We start from the raw sequence: 23137 nt of genomic DNA on the forward strand, positions 1-23137 counted from the left end.
AAATGAAGCAAGTTATGTAGAGCTATTTTAGGCAGCATACCGGGTATGTCATGCTCTTGGGTCACACTGACCAGGACAGACAACATGGCAAAGTGGGGTTTGATAGTTGATTCTTTATTTAACCATTAATAGTGAGTTGCACAAAGAAGACACCAGAACCACAATGACTACGTAACAATGACACGTCCTCACAGCACTGACCGCATGAGGATCTTCTAGCCCAGAAACTTCTTACACGAGTGATGGTGCCTAAGTGTAAGAATTATTACTGAGTGGAGATTCTGTATATTGATTTAAAGGTAGAAATGGCTCCTTTATAGCTTCATCTTTATGAAATTTCTTCTGGGTATTTTCCCATCTATTATTCTCTTCTTGCAATTGTTTAATCTCCAGAGACAGCTTATATACCTCCAAGGCCCTTTTCACATCCTCATGGCTCGGGAGACATTTCATGAGTTTTCTGCCTGCTTGTACTTGTTCACAGCCTTTCAGAACCTCCTAAAGGTAATGAAAATCAGTGAGTAGGAGGAGGGTGCATTCTGAGGAGATTCCTGGCAAAAGTGAAGTTAGCCAAAGGACAGATGGGTATAAAGGAAATTGAGACTGCGTCCCAACAGGTGTCCACGTGCAGGCCAAACCCACATCTGCTTTGGTTTTGGTTTTAGACAGGGTGTTCCTATGCAGATCAAGCAGACCTTGAATTTGTAATCCTCCTGCCTTCCCCTCCTGAGTGCTCAGATTACAGATCAGCTCCAGATCTGCTCTGGAAGGGCCAGGAAGCACAGCTGATATAGAGAAGACACAGAACTAGAGAGAGGGCAGAGCACTTCCAGAAGGACACAGGGTGGGTAGTTCTTAAGAGCAATCCGAGATGAGTGAAAGCACATTTGTTACAGAAATGGAAAGGTAGTGTGCAGGCATGGGGCCAAGGGGATCCCCAATTCTGGAGTTTTGCCTCAAGCTGTAGAGAAGAAAGATTTGTCTCTTCAAGTTCAAGGTTGTGTTAACTTTGGCAGACTGAGCATACTGACAGGAGTCAGGTGCAAAAACAGCAATAAAATGTATTAGCCAGGTGTGGCGGCACACACCTTTAATCGCAGCTCTCAGTGGCTGAGGAAGGAAGATCCCTGTGAGTTCAAGGCTGGCCTGGGCTATAGAGTGAGTGCCAGGTGAGCCTGAACTATAGTGAGACCCTGCTTTAGACAAACAAACAAGCCAACAGTCAGATGCCATTACTGTCAACTAGGATAAAGTTTTAGCAAGAGACTACTATTTTTAGAGATGACAGCATAGAATTCTGAATTGTGTTACTTACCTTTTCACATGTGGGTATCTCAGGATACCAGGTTCTGTTCTGTAAGCAAATGATACTTTGGGGACCAACTATATCATAGCCAGAATCACAGCGAAGAGTTAGCTTTTCCATTTCAACATAATGATTTTTCTCCACAGACAGCTTTCCATGTTTTATTTCTGGTTTTAGACACACACCTTTAATGGAAACAGATTGGAATTCTGTTTTTCAGAGAAAGGTATCAAAATAGAATTTGACAATGAAAATGATGAGAAACTTTGCTTGTATTTTTAGTCAGGTAATGAGAGTTGTTCTAAACTCTTCATTTTAATGATAATTATAGTAGACATAATATTATTGAGAAAGTGCTGTGTGTTGAGTTGCTAAATTTTTCCTTGTCTTATCTCATTTAAACCTCATAATTCTACAAAGTAGTTAATATTATTATCAACATTTTACCAACAGTGAAACAGAGAAAGTTAAGAAGTGTTAGAACCTGTGGGCCTCAGTTTCTTCCCTAGTCTAGGCATATACTCTTCATGTCCTCATCTTATGATCTGCCTGGGTTCATTGGAGACAGTGGCTTTTTTTTTTATTAGCAAAATGAAGAAAGTACAAGAGATAAAGAAGAGACAGACAGACTTATTCTTGTCTCATCTTTATTCTACATCAGGTGGCCAGCCAGGAGCGTCATCAGGTTGTTAAGAGTGGAAGTGAACAAAAAAAGTGGAAGTGGAAAAATCATGGAGGCATGGTGACCATCATAGATTTAGTGAGGATTTATAATATTCCATAACTTAGCAATTAACTTTGAGATTCTTATACTTGGAGAGTTGGAAGGGACCAAAGACTCTCATGGAAACTTTACTAGAGGCACAAAGTGATTCTTGAGTCAAAGATAAGGATTCTAGAAAGATAACAAAACAATCTAGTCACAGTGGTTGCTTCTGGACAGCGTGCTTCCTGGGCTGTGAGGCCTCTGGTGTGGGAAGGAAAATTCTTTTTAACTTTCTTTTAAAGTTATTATTCATGCACTGGGGAGATTGCCCAGTAGTTAAAGGCACTTCCTTGCAAATTATTGGCTAGAGTTTGGTTCCCATGTAACCATGTGAAGCCAGATGCACAAAGTGTTGCATGCATCTAAATGCATTTGTATTAGCAAGAGGTCCTGATGTGTTTTTCTCTCCTTTCTCTTTCTCTGCTTGTAAATAAATAAATAACATTTTAAAAATAAAGTTTACCATTTATGATTTAAGTATACCTAAATAAATAAGGAAAGAAAGAAAGAAAAAGAAAAAGCCAAAGGAAGGGCAGGACTGTTTACAATGCACTCTTCCAGACACAAAGTGACCTGGATGTCCATAACCTCATAGTGCCTGACACTACCTACATAAGACCATCATAATAGGAGGAAAAGATGATGACATCAAAATCAAAAAGGGACTGAGAGGAGGAGGGGATATGATGGAGAGTGGATTTGTGAAGGGAAATGTGGGGGAGAAGAGGGAATTATCATGGTTTATTGTCTATAATTATGGAAGTTGTCAGTAAAAAAAAATTTAAAGGAGAAAAAGAAAAGGCAAAACATAGGCAGGCTTTGATAAGCAGGAAATACTGATGTCAGTATTTTGTAACTCTCTTCAGTGCATTTTAAGTGCATTGAGAAGGAAAAGGAAACAGGCAAACACACCCAGCCATGGGGTTATTTCTGACGACAATCTCCCTCTGCATTCTTACCCGGCTGACATAATGGTATTACAGGGTTCCACATGCCATCTACTTGGCATAAACTCCTGCCATCAGGAGATATAGGGTAATAGCCTTCCTCACACATATAGTAAACATAGTCTCCATAGGCATAGGTACATATACTAGAGAAATCTTTCCTTTCACTTATGATTTTGATATTCTCCAGATCTGGTGTTGGGCAGCACACCCCTGAAAGATAAAAAGTGACGTTCATGTTTAATGAAATCACCTGGGAAAGACACCTTTGACCAGAGCATCATTCATCTTTATGAAAGATTTACTGGGGCCTAGAGAAATGGCTTAGCAGTTAAGTGCTTGTCTGTGAAGCCTAAGGAGCCCAGCTCAAGGCTTGATTCCCCAGAACCCATTTAAGCCAGAAGCACAAGGGGGACACATGCATCTGGAGTTCGTTTTCAGTGGCTGGAGGCCCTGGCGTGCCCATCCCCCCCCCCCACCTACCCATCTGCCTCTGTCTGTCGCTGCCACTTAGAAAAAAAAGATTTACTGGTCAGACTCATGGAAGCAGAGAATAGAAAGATAGATTTAAGGAGGAGGAGAAGTGGAGAATTGCTTAACAGGTATAATGTTTCAGTTGTGTAAGATGATTAAGTAGTAGGAATTTGCTGTGTAACATAGTCTAGATATAGAGTTAACATGTATAACATTATATATCAGAGGACTTATCAAAAGGATAAGTTTCATGTTAAAAATATTTATACTTATAAACACAGTTTAGAAGGAAAAGAGAAAAAGAAGTATCAAGATGACACAATGAGACACTGTTCTGATTACTTCCTCATCAAAACATAGCTGGGACAACTATTCATGCCCAAAGTCCCTTGATGAGTTAAGAGAATCGGGTAAGAGAGCGCAGCGACTGGTTTTTGCACAGTAAGAAGAGAAGGATGTGTTGAAGAAGGCAGAAGGAAAGAGTTGCAACCCCACATCACCCCTCTAACTCAGAGCGTTACATTGTGAAGAAAGGTGCTTTTTACCTGGAGGAAAGAAAGGCAATCTCTCTAAGTGTAGGCCTTAGATTTGTGATCCGTAACAAGTTTGCCTTAGTGGAAGTTACTATGAGATAGCGCCCCGAGTCCTCTGCCTCCATGCCAGTGCCTGCAAATAGGACCTCTTTAGACATGAAAATCCAGTCGGCTGTGGTGGCGCACGCCTTTAATCCCAGCACTCGGGAGGCAGAGGTGGGAGGATCATCATGAGTTCAAGGCCATTCTGAGACTACTTAGTGAATTCCAGATCGCCTGGGCTAGAGTGAGACCTTATCTCAGAAAAACCAAAGGGGGGGAAAAAAAAATCTAAGACCTAGATTAGTTTCAGCTTTGGTGTCCAAGGAAGTTCTTCTACTTTCCTTCACCCAACCTTGAGTTATCATGACTTTGAGTCAAGAAAGGATCTCATCTGTAGCAGGTAGGGTAAAGAAATAAGTTAAGGACTTTGTAACTCCTGCCATGATAAAACCCAATATTTGTCAGAACACAAGAGCCCTTGCCCCCAAGCTAGCACCCATGGTTGAGCTTACTGTGGCCCTGGTACCAGACAGAGACCACAGCTGTGGTAGGGTGGACTTGTATACCAGTATGTATCATGTCTAGCAGGCAGCCATGCTTTCTGGCCATCAATAGACAGTAGTGGCAGGTAGGTACAACAAGGAAAGGCCTTGACCCTGCCCCTGCACTGTGCTGGTCTTGGAAGGCAATAGATCATAGTCTAGGTATGATGTTGTGCTGTAGCTTTCTGTGGAGACCACAAAACTGCCTACCTTAGGCAGAAATATTGTGGCACTTGACTCCAGGCCAGTGACTGAGAATGAGTATTCTTGCTTGGCCTGGCCAGAGGAGAAGTCTTCTGGACCTATCAGGAATGGACTTTCCTCTTTAGCCCTTCTACCCACCCATCCTGTACAACATACCTACTAAATATTTGTGACAAAATTGGGTTTGGGGTGCTGTTTGTTGTTAAATAACTGATAATGCCTCAACTTCAGACTCATGGTCTGAAACTAGATTTGAGACGTCAACTTGTATTGAAATATGACTACTGACACAAAAAGCCTAAGAAAGATTGCTTAGAATTTCCAGAAAGACTGACATAAGCAAATCCAGATTATAGTGACTGAAATATTTAACTATTCCTTTAATGTGCAAATACTGCTACACACAAACAAGCACCATGAATTTTCGAGAAACCATGACCGCCCCTAATGGATAAAATAAGGCATCATAAAGTGGTGGGTCCAAAAATCAACATAGTGCTAAGAAGAAGGGACAGAGGAGTGCTCAGCACCGAAACATCTCTATCATATCCTCCAAGGCTCAGGGTCCATTGCACAAGAGGTGGCCAAAAGAATGTAAGAGCCAAAGGAAGAATACCACTCCTTACAATGCAACTGTCCAGACAGAAGTTGGCCTCAATATCCTTGATCTCGCAGTGCCTAGCAATACCTTCAGAAGACCCTCATAACAGGAGAAAAAGAGAATGACATCAAAACAAAAGAGAAGCTAACGGGGAGAAGGAAGGGATATGATGGAGAGTGGAGTTGTGAAGGGGAAAGCAGGGAGGGAAGTACCATGGCTTATTGTCTGTAAGTATAGAAGTTGTCAATAAAAAAGATACATGGAATATATGTGCAAACACATTATAGTTCACTTACTCTCACACCCCTTGGAAAGTGTCCATGTCCTGTTTTCCTGGCAAGTTATAATCTGAGCCTCACTGGGAGCTGGTTGATATCCAGGCTTGCACTGGTATTTCAGCTCAGTCCCAACTTCAAATCCATCCAGATTCTTCAGGGTAAGAATATTTTTCTCCCAGGAAGCAAAAGGGATGTCTGGCAAGGTAGTGCAACCACCTGGTAATAGAGGCAGAAGAAAAGTGTTTGGGATTGGCAGGGTGCATAGTGAAACTAACAGAGAACATGGATATCACTGCTTCCTCATCAGGAAACCAGATGAGGGCTGGAGAGGGGCCTTAGTGGTTAAGGCACTTGCCTGTAAAGCCTAAGAACTCAGGTTTGAATCTCCAGGTCTCATGTATGCCAGACATACTGGCAAGCATGCAATGTCACACATGCACACAAAGGGGTGCATGCATCTGGAATTTGTTTGCAGTGGCTGAAGGCTCTGGTGCATCCATTCTCTCTTTCTCCCTCTCTCTGCCTCTTTCTCTGAAATAAGTAAGTAAGTAAGTAAATAAATAATAAATGATTTAGTATAAAGAAAGAAACCAGTTGATAAAGACTAATGGAAATACCAGTGAGAAACTGGGTCATATCACTACCCAATAGACTAATGTCAAACACTGGATGTATGTGTCTGTGCAGAGGCCGTTAGGAGGACAGGGGATGGGAAGGAGAAAGACAGTTCCAGGTGCTGGTCCACCCATATGACGCTCTGTTCTACTTCACTGCACTTAAGGTTGGTCCTTCTTTAGGCATGGAGACCACTGGGATGCACTGCAGACATTTCATCCAAGGGAAGACTAACATTCAAAAGACTCTTTGCCTAATGGGGAATAAAAATAAGAGGTATCTCTTTGATAGTAAAGCATCATCACCTGGAACTTCATGGTTTGGCCTCAAGTTCCCTATCAGATTTTTTGTTGTTGTTGTTGTTGTTTTGAGTTAGGATTTCACTCTAGCTCAGGTTGACCTGGGGATCTTAGGCTTCACAGGCAAGTGCTTAACCACTAAGCCATCTCTCTAGACCATCACTGTGTATTTTGAATGACATCTAGGTTCTTGTGACAGCAGGAAGGAACAGATAAGCCACAACAGAGTGGTGGCATCTACCACTGATTAACTGTGGTAACTTGATTACTTGATTTGTTTGCTGAATGTCTGGTTTCTCATCTCTCTCTCTCTCTCTCTCTCTCTCTCTCTCTCTCTCTCTCTCTCTCTCTCTCTCTCTCTTTGTGGTAGGGATTTGCTCTACCCCAGGCTGATCAGGAATTCACTACGTAGTCTCAGAGTGGCCTCAGACTCATGGCAATCCCCTACCTCTGCCTCCCAAGTGCTGGGATTAGAGGCATGCACTACCACACCCAGCTGGTTTCTCATCTCTTAAATGGAATAAAAATGGTAGCTGTTTCTTAAGACTTCTGTGATTAGTAAATGAGGTAGTAGAGCTAAAGCATAGTTTTCAGTGTTTAGCATGTCTCAATAGATGTTGGCAATAGTTATCATGAATTTTATGAATGATCAATCTGTGTATTGATATGTCAAGGTTTTATGGTAAACATTATCCTGGATCCCTCAATATGAACTAGAAATAGGACCTGTCATCCAGACATGGAGGCATGCACCTTTAATCCCAGCACTGAGAGGTAGAGGTAGGAGGATCACTGTGAATTCAAGGCCAGCCTGGACTATAGCATGCATTCCAAGTTCCAGGTCAGTCTGGGTTAAAGTAAGACCCTACCTCAAAGAAAAGAAAGAAATAATACTTGTCTAAAAAGAAGTTCACCACCATATTTTAAGAAGACTCATAATTTCTTAATCTGCTAACATACTTTACTATCTCCTACTGGAATTTTTGATAATATACAATCCACAATATCAACAGACTCTTGATGTGACCACCATATGATATACATGGAATCATTCAAATAAAACTAAGAAATGACAAGCTTACCTTTCTTCTAACAAGAAAGTTGGGGGAACTACTATAATCATTGGCATTAAAGTGGGCATGCCCCAACCAAACACTGGGATAACATTAGATGGAGTCCATACTCACTGTGTTCGCAGGTGGGGATGGAAGGATACCATTCGCCGTTAGTATCACAGAGGATTAAACTGCTACCGTTGAGTCTGTAGCCTTTCTTACATTTGATCACTATAGAGTCCTTGTAAGTATATAAAGGTCCAAATCCAGAGATAAGGGCTCCATTTGCAATCTGTGGTGGGTGACAGGTGATTTCTAGAGAAACACAGGAAGAAAAGTATCTAGGTAATACAAGAGAAATGGCAATAAAGACGTGACTGCAGAAGTTGGTGTGGCTCAAAGGAAGGCCTTGTCCAGCTATGTCAGCGAAGCACAAGGAAGACAGTGGAAAGCTCTTGGAAAGCTCAAGCCCCGTCATGTTGGTCATTGTGATAAAGTTGACCAATTTCCTCGTCAACACAAACTAGCAGAGACCTAGAGAGATGGCTTAGTGGTTGTGGTGGTTTGATTCAGGTGTTCCCCATAAACTTAGGTATTCTGAATGCTAGGTTCCCAGCTGATGAAGATTTGAGAATTAATGCCTCCTGGAGGGAGAGTATTGTTGGGGGCAGGCTTATGGGTGTTATAGCCAATTTCCTCTTGCCAGTGTTTGACACACTCTCCTGGGCTATGGTCCACCTTATGTTGGCCAGGGGGTAATGTCCACCTTCTGCTCATGTTGTCCTTTCCCCCCTGCCATTGTGGAGCTTCCTCTTGAGCCCATAAGCCAAAACAAACCTCTTTTTTCCACGAGCTGGTCTTGGTTGGGTGATTTCTACCAGCAATGTGAACCTGATTGCAACAGTGGTTAAGGTGCTTGCTTGCAAAGTCTAAGAACCCAGGTTTGATTCCCCAGTTCCCATGTAAGCCAGATGCACAAGGTGGTGTATGCATCTGGAATTTGTTTGCAGTGGCTGGAAGGCTTTGTGAACTAACTCAACTAACACACACTCTTTCTGTTTCTCTCAAGTAAGTAACTAAAAACAAAACAAAACGAAACAACAACAACAACAATAACAAAAACCACCAAAAACCTAGCACAATTCAAACCTTGAAGCCCCAAACTCCAGGTCTTCAAGTCATTCCAATATCATGGCCTAATGTCCATGATGGTTTTGGTTGTGAGTGATGACATGACCATCATGAAGGGGCAGCTAGAGCATCAGAGAGACCTGCTCCATATTACAAAGACTATTACACCTTGTGTCCCAGTCTTCACCTAACCAGTCCTGAAACCTAGGTACCTCTCCATTCCTGCCCAAGACACTACCATGGCTATAATTGAAGACCCTTAACTGCTGGTATCTGTCAGTTTTATTCTGTCTCATTTCAAGCTGCCCCATCAATGTCTCTGCTTCACTAGTTATGGACTCCTGAGTGTCACATACCAGACCCTTCATTATTAGGTACCTGCCCTCATTTTGAGCCTTGGCTCCTTTACCTCTCCTGCAGGCATTTTTAACTCTCATCTTTATATGTGGTCCCCTCACACACAGTGTTGATTATGTCCTGTATGGAGTCAAAACAGAAGGATGGCACTGTGGTTTTTAAGGCGCTTTAATTGTGTAAATGAAAGACACACTAGACCATTACCCTCAGACACTGATATTAGCTCTTTGGCATATGTAGTAGTCTGAGAACTGTACTTTCTCTGTTGTTCTACTGTTAACATACTGAGGTTGATACAGTCTTGTTTTCTTCACAGGTACATGCAGGACATTATTAGTGGGCAGCCATTTTTCTATTTCCTGGATGGATGCTAAGCACAAACAACAAATTAGATCCGGACAAAAGGCTGTAAAGACAATGGCATGTTCTACTTCCAGGTCAGAGAATTAAAGTCGGGAGTTGACCCTTCTTGCTGTCTCTATTGAACTGATTGCAGATATTCTGACTCTCAGGTGGGAGCACCTCCAAATTCCAGGTTGTCACATACACTGAGCTTCCCTTGGAAGTTTCCCCTACTACCAAGGCAGGAAAAGGAGCTTGAAAAGACATTTCCTATAAAATACATGCATTCTGTTGTAGGTAATTATCATACCATAGCCTATTCCATTCCCATTAATGCAGCCTGCCATAAGATTAGCTGAATGAATAAATGACTTTGGTACTTCAATGACTGGTTTTCTAGCCATCCCACTGTCCCCAGAGCATATGCTTTTCTTTTTCTTCGAAGTTCATCACTGTGACTTACTTTCACAGGTGGGAGGACTTGGGCTCCAGACTCCCATTGTTTTATTCACCACTGTACAGGAAATGGAGGCATTGCCTATGAGTGAGAAGTCGGACTCACACTTGTAGGTGACCACGGAGCCATATGTGTAGAAGTCTCTGTGTCCACCACTGTGCTTCCCATTCATGATGGCTGGTGGGGAGTCACACTTGATAGCTGAAGTGAGAGCATGAAGAGGAAGGAGTGATCAGGGAGGGCAGCATGGCAAATCCAAAGCTCTGGCCATTGTGAATGGAGGGCACAGCGGGCAACAGACATGCAAGGAGTGTTAGTAGCTAGCACAGCAGGCGAGCATTAGTAGGAGCATCAGTAGCTAGCATGGTAGGTGGGCATCAGTAGGAGCATCAGTAGGTAACATGGTAGGTGCCATTATCATGTCAGGAAAAAAAAATCTTACTTACCTAAACATTCTGGGAGAGAGTCACTCCAGTCAGTTCCATTTCCTCGGATCTCACACTGACTAGTTGCTGACCCAATTAGGAGATAGCTGAAAGACAGATCAAAGATTTCCCTGGAATTTATCTCAAAACAGCAATTGATACTTTGGTAAGATACCCTTTCCCAGGGAAAGAATAATGATAGATGTTGTGTCAGTTACTTTCTCATTGTTGAGACAAAATACCCAACCAGAAGCAGCTTAAGGAAGGCAAAGGTTTACTTTCAGCTTACAGTTTCAAGGGGACATCTCTCTTGTCAGGGAAAGCATGGCAGGAACAGAAAGCAAGCCAATGTCACTTCCTCACATCAGCAGGGAGGAAATAGTGGTGTGAAAAATGCTAGAACTCATCCTGCCATTTCCTTTTAAAAAAAATTTATTTACTTGAGAGAGAGAGAGGATGGGCACACCAGGGCTTCCAGCCATTGCAAACAAACTCCAGATGTGTGTGCCCCCTTGTGCATCTGGCTAACATGGGTCTTGGGAAATTGAACCATGAACCAGGGTCCTTAGGCTTCACAGGTAAGCACTTAACCGCTAAGCCATCTCTCCAGCTCCTGTGATCTCCTTTTTAAGAGTCCATGACCCTGCCTATTGTTCAGGTGGTTCTTCCTACCTCAGTTAACCTGACCTTGCAGGTGATTCTAGGTTCCATCAAACTGACAATCTGTATAAGCCATCAGAGAAGTGTGGCTAATTAAAAAAAAAAAAAAAACTTTCTACCATCACTATAAGAGCCAGCTTCCCTTTGCAGGGTGCCACCCTGCTGACCTACTCCAAGGAGTGTTCTGGGACTGCTTTGGCTACCCACTCAAGAAGAGGGAACAGATACAAAGAGGAAGATGTTCATGTCTGAGGTTGGGTTGTTCTTGGAGAACTTGCAGCTTTCTTTTGGAGCATCCTGGCTACTTCAACAGGGGTCCTGCACACCGGAGTCGCACATGGGGGTGGAGGGGCTATGAAGAATGAGTGACTGTAGGAGGGGAGCTCTTCGGCAATCAGATTCAGGCTTAGCATGTCCCACGCTGCAGCCAGAAGCCTTTCACGTGCCTTCAATTACAACACTTGGGAGGCAGAGGTAGAAACATTGCTGTGAGTTTGAGGCCAGCCTGAGATTACATAGTGAATTCCCTTGGTTAGAGTGAGACCCTAGATTGGAAAAAACCAAAAACCCAAATTTTAAAAAAATGTTATATATGCTGGTGAGGCAAAGAAAGAGGATCCCTGGGCTCATTAGCCAGCTGGCCTAAGCAAATTGGCAAGCTCCAAAGGCAAGAGAGACCTTGTTTCCAAGACAAAGAAAGGTAGATGATGTTCTCAGGGAACAAGACCCGTGATGTTTTCAGCATTCATTCACAACACACACACACACACATAACCTGAGTATCAATAAAAAGTTCATGAGGGCTGGAGAGATGGCTTAGCGGTTAAGCGCTTGCCTGTGAAGCCTAAGGACCCTGGTTTGAGGCTCGGTTCCCCAGGCCCCACGTTAGCCAGATGCACAAGGGGGCGCACGCGTCTGGAGTTCGTTTGCAGAGGCTGGAAGCCCTGGCGCGCCCATTCTCTCTCTCTCCCTCTATCTGTCTTTCTCTCTGTGTCTGTCGCTCTCAAATAAATAAATAAAAAAACATTTAAAAAAAGTTCATGAGTAAAATATCAATTAGAATGCAGGAACACTTTGAAATAAAAATATACGATGATCCAATCAGTTTATTCTGAGAAAAAAAGGAACCTTTGAAATTAGGAAAAACAATATTATATAATATGTGTTATAAACTGAATGTATGTGCCTGAATACATTCATACAAAAGTAGCAGGATACCAAATCAACACACAAAAAAATCAATAGCTTTGGCAGAAGAGGTGCAGAAAGAATGTAAGAGCCAAAGGAAGAGTAGGACTCCTTACAACGTGCTCCTCCAGACACAAAATGGCCTGCATATCCATGACCTCACAGTGCCTGACACTACCTACACAAGACCACCATTATAGGAGGAGAAGATCATGACATCAAAATAAAAGAGAGACTGATTGAGAGGGGGAGGGGATATGATGGAGAATGGAGTTTCAAAAGGGAAAGGGGGGAGGGAGGGCATCACCATGGGATATTGTTTACAATCATGGAAGTTGTTATTAAAAATAAAACTATTTAAAAAAAAGCTACTTTGGAGCTGAAGAGGTGGCACAGCAGTTAAAGCTGCTTGCTTGCAAAACCTGATAAAACTAGGTTCAATTTTCCAGTACCCATGTAAAGTCAGATGCACAAAATGGTACATGCATCTGGAGTTTGCAGTGGCAAGAGGCCCTGGTGTGCTCATTCTCCCCCCACCCCACCTGACTCTTTTTGCAAATAAATAGAATTTAAAAAGAAAAAAATCAATAGCTTTCCTATAGAAAAATTAACTTGCTGAAAAAGAAATTGGGAAAAATCCCATTCACAATAGCTTTTCCCCCATTTATTCTTTATTAATTATGGACATACCTAGTATGGATACATCATGAGTTGATGTCATCCTTTCCCTTGTCCCTGCCCCCTTCTGCTGGGCCCTCTTCATGGGAATGTAGGTATTCCCTATGGGTTGAGGGAAGGCAATGTCTCTGGGCAATGCCCAGTGGCTCTTACAATCTTTCTACCCTCTCTTCCACAAAATTCCCTGAGCTGTTGTGGGTGAGTTTTGTTCATGATGAGCTTCTTTTTTTTTTAATTTTTTTTTGTTTATTTATTTGAGAGCGACAGATACACAGAGAGAGAGAGAGGCAGAGAGAAAAAGAATGAGCGCACCAGGGCCTCCAGCCACTGCAAACGAACTCCAGATGCGTGCGCCCCCTTGTGCATCTGGCTAATGTGGGTTCTGGGGAATTGAGCCTCGAACCAGGATCCTTAGGCTTCACAAGCAAGTGCTTACCCACTAAGCCATCTCTTCAGCCCCATGATGAGCTTTTAAGAGCTGCTGGACCTCTGCTTTGGTAAATGTTGAGTATCCTCAGGGTCTGGCTCCTTTATCCTGGCAATGCTTGTCAGGCTCACCATGAAAGTTGCATTCTTGCTTATCTCTCTAATTCCTCTGTGATTTCAGCTGGGGTGTGGCTGAAGCGTGAGGAGTAGTTTATCTCCCCAGGTCTCACAGCCTTCGAAAAGAGGAAAAACAGATTCTCCAATGGAGAGTGAAATCAGCACAGGTTAACTGGGATATTTCTTATTAATTTGGAGAGAATTTGATGGATGCAGCCCTTCTTTTAGCCAAAAACTAGGGAGAGCTTGACACTGGAGAGCATAATCTTTGACTCCTGACTCCATAAGATTCGGATCTATTTCCCAGCTCCAGATGTGGGTTCCTTTACACTGAGCAGATCTCTTAGCCAATCAGAAAGCTACTGGTTACCTACCAGGGCTGTGTGCCACTATTGCACTGTGTGTACACTTGTCAGGGTGTTTGATTTTGAGTAGCTTAGACCTCTGTTTGTTTGGACTGTTGTTGGCCACTTTCCCCCAGTAGCTCATGTAGCACTTTCCAGTACTAGATGGGTTAACTGCTGGGGACTGGCTCTCTTCCAGATTCTAGTCAGGTCACTCCCTTTTCTGTGCTGGCAGTATATGGTGTCTTCAGCAATAGAGTCTTACCTTTTTCCTCAGGCAGGTAATCAAGTGCTTTGACAGAAACCTGTTTTGTTTTGGGGACCTCATAGGTCTCTCTGATCAATAGCTCATTATGGGTAGCAACTATATTCTGGATCTGGGAATTGCAGACCAGAGCTAAAATAATTTTTAAGGTTAGGCTTTATCCCATTCTCTCCAGGGCCTTTCTTTCCAAGTGCTTCCCCCTGCTCCTGTTGAAAGTTCAATCTTTCAACATCTTTTTATTTTTTTTATTTTTATTTTTTGCTTGATCAAATTGGCCAGGGGTTTATCGATCTTATTTATTTTTTTCAAAGAACCAGCTTTTTGTTTCATCAATTTTCTTGTTTTCTTAGTTTCTAGTTTATTAATTTATGCTCTGATCTTGAGTATTTTTTTCCATCTAGAGCTTTTTGGGTTGGATTCTTCTTGTTTTTCCGATGCCTTTAGATGGATGGTTAGGTTATTGATTTGGGATAACTCTGTCTTTTTATGAAGGCATTTAGTGCCATAAATTTTCCCCTATGGACTGCTTTCATTGTATCCCATAAGTTTTGGTATGTTGTGTTCTTGTTGTTATTCAATTCTAGAAATGTTACAATTTCCTTTCAATTTCTTCACTATCCATTTGTTGTTTAAAAGTGTGTTGTTCAGCCTCCAGGAGCTGGCGGAATTCCTGAAGCATCTCTTGTTGTTAATGAAAGGTTAAATAACAGAGGTCGTTTGATTTTTATCACATTACTAGGTAAAAGCTTAAAAGCTTGGTAAAATTTTCAGTCATAGATGTAAACTGGAAGCTTGCCTTAAGAATAGACATTTTATAAATGGCAAAAACTTAAATAGTCTATGAAGATCTATTTGATAAAATTCATCAACATTTCAATGTTTGGGTGAAGGAGAAGGGTTAGTGGTTTTGGAGCTGGCTTGCAAAGCCTTTTGATCTGAGTTCTATTCCCTAGTCAGTACCCACATAAATCCAGAGGCACAAAGTGGTACATGTGTCTGTAGTTTGTTTGCATGGGCAAGAGACCCTGGAACACCTATTTTACTCCTCTCTCTTTGTATCTCTCATGCAAATTCATGAATAAATAATTGTTTTTTAAATCTATCTACATATATATATTATATAAGGCAACACTTCCGTTTTTGGAATATTATCCTTCAGCTATGTGTGCACACACATATCATAGCATATACAGAACTGTATGTGACAACACAAGAATAGAAGTACATAACTATGATTAGCTGGGATATACTCACTGAAAAACTATATCTGTTATGGTTTGGATATGGTCTATTCCTCAAAAGCTCATGTGTTGGAAGCTTGGTCCCCAGCTTGGTAGAATTTTTTTTTTTTAATCAATGTTTTTATTCTAAATCTTTTCCTTAGACAGCAGCCCTTGGTAGAGTTTTTGAAAGAGGCTGGAAAAAATAGGATCTGGGGCCTATTTGAAGTAATCTGTTATTTGGGGCATTTCCTGGAAGGACATGTGGAAACCCTGGCACCTTCCTCTCACCATTTTTGCTTTTTGTCCACTATGAAGTGAGTGGCCTTGCTCTATAGGCTTACCACATCATGATGCTCAGGCCCAAAAGGACAGGGCCAAGAGACCAGAAACTGAAATCTCCAAAATTATGAGTCATAATTTAAGTTGTTGATCACAGGTATTTTGTCATGTAATGGAAAACTAACTAGCACAACACTCATAAACACACACACACACACACAGGATGAGTTAACAGGAGACTAAAGATCTTGGGAACATACTTGTCTTAGTTTGACCAGATAGAACAGAATATGACAGACTGCCTGGCTTAATGAAAATTTAATTATCACAGTTCTAGAGGACAGGAGTTCAACACTGGGGTGCAACGAGGGTTGGGTTCTGGTGAAAGTTTGCTTCCTGGGTGACAGGTGGTGGTCTTCTTGCTGTAGTCACATGGCAGAGTGAGGCAGAGAAACAAGCTTTCACATATATCCCTGGTTTTCTTTTTCTCCCCATACCTCTTCCACTGAACCTCTTCTTCCTCCCAGTTAGTCCCTCTTCTACTTTGATGTCTTTTCTTTTTTTCTTGTGTGTACTTGACCCACTGAATTTAATTAGGGTTGCATGCACGAGCTTCAGTTGGGGATTGTTTATCAGAGCACATGTAATTTACCAGTGGCTACAATAAGAAAAAATCATTTCTCAGGGAAGGATTGTGGCTTCATACATCCTCTTTAAAGACTATGAAATCTTTCATGAGTGTTCCACCCTCCTGATCTAATTACATACCGAAGGCCTCACCTCCAAATCTTTTGTGAATTGAGATATGGATTTGGGGTAACTCAACATGCAGCCTATAACAATATCATTAAAAAGTTGAAAGCAAAGCTCAAAACAATATATGGTCAGATATCATTCATATATGAGGGTGTAAATTATTTATAAAAATATTTGTGCTAAGTTGTGTTTATATAAATAGATGTTAAATGGACAAATCATGAGATAATCTACATCATTTCCTATCAGAAGGCAGAGAGGCATGGGATGAATGGGAGTGGGTGGAAGAACTCTCCAGATACATACATTAACACATGATTTTATTCTTGAAACATGGAAGTATTGGCTCCTAATGAAAATTAATTACAAGAAAAGTATTGATTCCAATGTGCTTTATACTCACCCCTTTGAGCAGCTGAATTTAATGACAGAACCAAAAAGAAGATCAGTCACAATTTCCACTTTCCCATTGATTAACTCTCCTGGATTTCTACATTGTTTCTCTAGGAGGAAAATTAAACTGATGTTAGCAATTTGAAGTATTCACAAGCTATGACAACATGAAAGGAAATAAGTCCACTTTACTTTAACTCCTGCTTCTAGATAGATCCACAGATATTTTCTAATACTTACTTCTGATCTTGACTTTTAGACCAGTTGCCACCTGGCTGAAGGAGGTGTCACTGGGCTGACCTTAGGGTCCAGCTCTAAGGTGTGGTGGTAGATCTGGAATTCCAGTCTAAGGATAAGCAAAGTACCTGAGGTCTACCTGGTGTTCCTGCAGTGTGCTTACTTGCTTTTTGGTGATGGCTTTTTTTCTCTCTGCTTGGACCTATGAAAGTGGGCCAGCTTTTTCTGCCATTATGGAACTTCTTCTGTATCTTCAATAAATCCCTTCCTCCGTAACTGTGCCTGGCATGGAAGTTCATCTCAGTGGCCTGATGCTGTCTGTTACACTTGGGTACTGGGGAATCAAACCTGGGCCCTCAGGCTTTGCAAGCAAGTGCATTTAACTACTGAGCCATCTCTCCAGCTTGATTTGTTCTCATGAGGAAAAATAAAAGTAAATACAGAGCTCATCTTTTTGTTTTTGTTTTGTTTTGTTTTTCGAGGTAGGGTCTCACTCTAGCCCAGGTTGACCTGGAATTCACTATAGAGTCTCAGGGTGGCCTCGAACTCATGGCAATCCTCCTATCTCTGACTCCTGAGTGCTGGGATTAAAGGTGTGTGCCACCACACCAGGCCAGAGCTCATTTTTATGACATATTTTAAGAAGGGGAAAAACTGTACTTAATTTCATTGGGTTGATTAAACCACTGATATAGAATCAAACATGTTGGTGAATTTTATATATGAAAAATGTTCATCCTTTGTTGTTGTTTGAATGTTAAATATTCTCCACGAGGTCATGTGTTTGAACCCTTGGCTCTAAGCTGGTGGCACTATTTGTGAAGGTCATGAAACCTTAAGTAGGTGCAGAGGAAGACTGGAGGCAGGCCTTAGAGTATTATTGCCCAGTTATCATGCAATTTGACCAGCTGTGCTTTCTGCCTGCCAAGATCTTGCTAGCATACTTTCCCCAACATGAAACTTCCCCTTGAAACTGTAAATCAGTTAAACCATTTTTCTTCCATAATTTCCTTCTGGTTGGGAATTTTGTTCACAGCAATGAGGAAGGAACTGATACAGAAAACTGAGAGTGCGTGGGGTTGTTGCTGTGATAAACTTGCACATGTGTTTCGTAGGCTTTTGGAACTTATTTGCAGGAAGAATATGGAAGATAGTGGAACTTTGGACCAGAGAAACATTATAATCCTATAAGCAGTGCTTAATGTGCCCTTCTAGTGGGGCTTTGGAAGACTGGAAGGCAAAGGCATCATGGACTATGAAGGCTAGGCTCATGAGTTTGCAAAGGGGAATGAGGACTCTGTCAGGAATTGAGCTAGAGGCAATTAATTCATGTGATATTCCAGCAATAAATCAGTCTGTATTCTGCCTGTGTTCTGGGAACTTCAGTGAAGCTGAATTTACAAATAATGGACTAAGGTGTTTGTTGGTCTGCTTTCTCTTAGCTGCTGTGATCCCAGTCTACAGTGAAATAGCACCTTGTGGAACAGAAAGATAAGAAAAATGAAAAGTTTGGCATAGAAGGAAGTGCAAGCAAACTTAAGGTACTAGGCATGGAAAGTGGCTGCAGCATGACTATAATTGTTAAAGAGATTAACATCATTAAAGAGAAATCTACTGCTCTGCATTGGACAGTAGGAAAGATGCCACAGGACAAGAGCCAACCTGCTGCAGGCTCAAGAAGGGGAAAAATGCAAATAAGTCATTTCTGTTTGGGTATTTTGTTTACAGCAATAAGAAAATTACTGACATACTTTGGTCATAGCCAAACAAAAGGTGGAATAAATTTTGTATCTTCAGTTAGAAAAATATCTTATGGTTTATTCACAACTGACTTCTTTTTAAAAAATATTTTATTAATTAATTTACTTGAGAGAGAAAGGCAGACAGAAAGAGAGAGAGAGGGAGGAAGAGAATGGGCATGTCAGGAACTCTAGCCACTGCAAAGGAACTCCAGATGCATGCTCCACCTTGTGCATCTGGCTTATGTGAGTACTGGGGAATTGAATAGAGATTCTTAAGATTACCAGGCAAGTGCCTTAACCACTGAGCCATCTCTCCAGCAAGCCCCCCGCCCCCAACTGACTTCTAAATAGCATATACCTATTTTTTTTAAAGACATTACTTTTAAAGACTTTTGTTTTTATTTCATTGAGAACTTTCTATAAGTACAAGGGAGAATAAATGTCAATACTTACTTTCACAGAAGACATTATAGATCCATGCACCATTCACAGCACAGGTGAGGTGATTTGAACTGACTATCTTGAAGCCAGGTTTGCAGGTATATTTCACAGAAGCTCCAGTTTCAAACTTTGTCTCATACAACTGGTTGATTGGAGAAGCAAACGGTAAAATGGGTGGAGGTCCACAATCACCTGGACACCAAAATTACAAGGAGCACTAAAGGTAGCATCTTGGGACGCAGCATCTCAGTGTTTGAGCAGTAAGGTTTTTAGAGCAGTGACCATGATTCCCATTACCCCAGTGTTCAATGAGCACAGTTAGTCAGTCATGTGAGCTTTCTGCTGATGGTAACAAAGTCAACAGTTAAGAAGGTACAGGGATTTCATTCATCCTTCCCTATTCAGTAATATTGTGTTAGAATGTGGTAATAAGTGCCAATTTAATTATTTTTTCATTATCCATATCTGCTTCCTCAGAATTATAGGTACCCACACCACATCCACAACACTTCTTACCTGAGTCCAAACATATCTGCATACGAACAATAACAGTATGTGAGGTCAGCCGCCTCGGGCGCCAGTGATGGGAAGGAAGCATTTCAGTTCTGTTCTCTTGGGACTTTTGAAATTTGGATAGTTTGCCTACTCACAAATGCTCTTAGAAATTAGCACAATGTTGAAACTGCATTAAACCCTTAGAAAATTTTACAAAATTAATTCTACTTCCCTAGCCAAAACTAAAGTACTCAATTCCCTTCCACATGACCCAGCAGAATTCTCTGCACCCACCCTGCATGTTAAATAACCACTTAAATACTGAGTTTTCATGGTCAGGATGGCAGGTACTATATATTTATGATAAATCATGACTCTTTGTGATGAGATTGTTTCTAGATCCATACAAAGGAAATTCTAAGAGGGTATCAGTAGTAGCTCAGAAACTATCTTTTTTTTTCTGTTTATTTGTTTGTTTGTTTGTTTTTTTTAATATTTATTGATTTATTTATTTGAGAGCAACAGACACAGAGAGAAAGACAGATAGAGGGAGAGAGAGAGAATGGGCGCGCCAGGGCTTCCAGCCTCTGCAAACGAACTCCAGACGCGTGCGCCCCTTGTGCATCTGACTAACGTGGGACCTGGGGAACCGAGCCTTGAACCGGGGTCCTTAGGCTTCACAGGCAAGCGCTTAACCGCTAAGCCATCTCTCCAGCCCTGTTTGTTTGTTTTTTGAAACTATCTTTTTTATTGAAGTATAGCAAATTTTCGTGAATTCTAGGGCATCAAATATACTCCATAATGCAAAAGATGGATATCCATTAGACACCGCTTGAAGTATGAGTGTGATGAACTCCCTGTGAGGTGGCAGCCGGCCTGTCTCCCATTACTCACCAAGAACAGTTACTATCAGAAAAGCAACTAGCGTTGTTTGGAACAGAGTTGGATCAGAGGCTTTCCCCCGCGGGAGGAAGGGCCAGGCTGCCATGTTCCCTTCTCTGTGCAGCCAGGAGCTCTTGGTCAGTGTATGTGGAATTCCTGGGGAGTGCATAATCTGACGTCTTTTCAGTATTCTTCCACTGGAAAAAAGTCAATAAACAGTTATTGAATTTATGCTTGTCATAAAGTACAAAGAAAATCACATAAACTCTCTTCAAAGGGATTATCACTGAATCTCTAAGAAAATGCATTAAGTACAAATATTTGATAGCAAAAATGCCAGCTTATATTTTCAGACTAGGCCTTGAGCTCTAACTCAGAAGGTCAGTTAATTCTAGGTGGAGAGATGGTAGTGAGCCTTCTTGAGGTGCCTTCAACTGTTTTGAGTATTGATGTGAGATTTGGAGGAATAGATACAGAATAGTTCATGCCAAAAGGGAAAAATTAAGTATGTAGTAGTGAAAAATAAGGTTTATTTCAGGGAAACTGTAATAAACCCTTCAGTTATTTTAGAAGGTAAGAGATGTTCATAGGGAAGTTATGGCCAAAGAAGAGCCATAGTTTTGAAGTGGATTTCCTGGGATTTTTCAGTGCCAAGGTTAAGAGTTTGGTCTCAGAAGATGGACATCCACTTGTCTGTGTTGGTGTGGAGCATTCCAGTAGGTAGACTGACCAGTGGGACAGACCCAAGACCCAGCTCCACCTGTCTTCATCTCTCCACTAGTGAGATTACAAGTGCACGTCACTATGCTGGATTTTTTTTTTCCTTTCTCTCTCTCTCTTTTTCCTAAGAAAGGCGGACTGTCATGTGCAGTGCCTCATTTGGATGTATTTTGAATCTTGAAAGCTTGACTACCCTATGTTCTACAAAAGAACCTTGAGAGCTTGTTGGAGGTTCTAGCAGGGAAGCCCAGCTACCTGTGTACCCTTGACTGAAGACTGGTCCTCCTCTCTTCAGGGCAGGTCTTCCTCTTTGACCGAGTATGCAACTTTGGCAGGGACACACATGGAGCCGTGAGGATGGAAGGGGACACACCCCTAGCCAGCCAGATTAGCCAAATCAACACTGGCTATCAAGGGGGAATCCAACTAAGGTCCTCATGCTTGGAAGGCAAGTACTTTATCAATTGAGACATTTCTCCCACCCTCTTTTAAAAGTAATTATTTTTATATTTTGGCTTTCAAGGTAGGGTCTCGAACAAGCCCAGGCTGACCTGTAATTCACTATGTAGTCTCAGGGTGGCCTCGAACCCATGCGATCCTCCTACCTCTGCCTCCTGAGTGCTGGGACTAAAGGCGTGCACTGTCACGCCTGGCCTTTTTTTTTTTTTTTGGTTAATTATATTTATTTTTAATGGTGCCAAAGATTGAACCCAGAGCATGCTGGGCTGCCTCTTTGCCATGAAGCTATATCCCCATATCTTCAACATGGTACTTGTGGGTGACCTTAATTCCACTCTTACTAACAGGTCATTTATACAAAAAATTAACAAGGAAACATCTGAGTTAAAAGAAGCTGTAGATCTAATGGATTTAACAGACATGTAAAATATTCCAAGCCAGGCATGGTGGTGCACACTTTTACTCCCAGCACTCAGGAGACAGAGGTAGGAGGATGGCTATGAGTTTGAGGCCAACCTGGGACTACAGAATGAGTTCCAGGTCAGCCAGGGCTACAGTGAGATCTTACTTTGAAAGAAACAAGCAAACAACCCAAACAAACAAAAATTCCAGCAATAGCTACAGAATATACATTCTTCTTATCAGTCCATGGAACTTTCTCTTAATAGAGACCATGCTTTATTTAGGACATAAAGGAAGTTGTAACACATTCAAGAAAACTGAAATGATTTGTTATATTCTAGACATCTCCACCAAGGGAAATATCGGAAATACACAAACTTGTGGAGGTTGAACTAATATACACTTGAATGGTCAGTGGATGATTTCATGGTAAGAAAAACTCTGAAACTGCTAGAGGAAATCATAGGCAAAACAATTAAAATACATGCAAATGCAAGGCCTTTCTGAAAAGGACTCCAATAGCATGGGAACTAATTATGAGAAATGAAAAATGCATTGCATGCAATTGACACACACACTTCTGCCTAGCAAAGGAAACTACTGGTAGAGTTGAAGAGAGAGCCTACAGAATGGGAAAGAGATTTGCTAACTGTTGTAGTCAGCTCCACATCGCTGGGATGAACATCCAAACCAGGCACAGTTTATGGGAAGAAGGGGTTATCTCAGCTTAAAGATCCAAGGGGAAGTTCCATCAATGGCGGAAGAAGCTGGCTCCCACTCATAAGTCCAAGCGGAGAAACACCATCAACGAGCCAGCATCACAAGCAAGCACAGCCCAAACTCAAAAACCTCTGAATATCTTTGAGCTAGAAATCAGATCTGATCCCCCAGTGACACCATAGGGTTGGACTCCAGAATCCACCCACAGTGACACCTCTTCCAGCTAGGTGGCGAGAAATAAAACACCTGAGTCTATGGGCAACATACATTCAAACTACCACACCAACCATATATCTCATAATAGATTAGTATCAAGAATGAATAAAGGGGCTGGTG

The 23137-nt window shown here is 41.7% G+C and overlaps 1 protein-coding gene across 1 annotated transcript; it reads right to left on the bottom strand.

Moving 5' to 3' along the window:
* Positions 1-249: 249 nt before the first annotated feature.
* Positions 250-20669, bottom strand: LOC101603229 (zona pellucida sperm-binding protein 3 receptor-like). Its single transcript, XM_004663450.2, has 10 exons — positions 20513-20669; positions 19136-19315; positions 16714-16813; positions 10396-10481; positions 9956-10150; positions 7795-7977; positions 5712-5909; positions 3032-3232; positions 1316-1491; positions 250-498 (listed from the first exon to the last, which is right to left on the bottom strand). The coding sequence occupies exons 1-10, from the start codon at positions 20667-20669 to the stop codon at positions 250-252; spliced, it is 1725 nt and encodes a 574-aa protein (XP_004663507.2).
* Between the last annotated feature and the right edge of the window lie 2468 nt (positions 20670-23137).

Source organism: Jaculus jaculus, chromosome 1 (genome assembly GCF_020740685.1).
Source record: "Jaculus jaculus isolate mJacJac1 chromosome 1, mJacJac1.mat.Y.cur, whole genome shotgun sequence".
Taxonomy (NCBI): Eukaryota; Metazoa; Chordata; class Mammalia; order Rodentia; family Dipodidae; genus Jaculus; species Jaculus jaculus.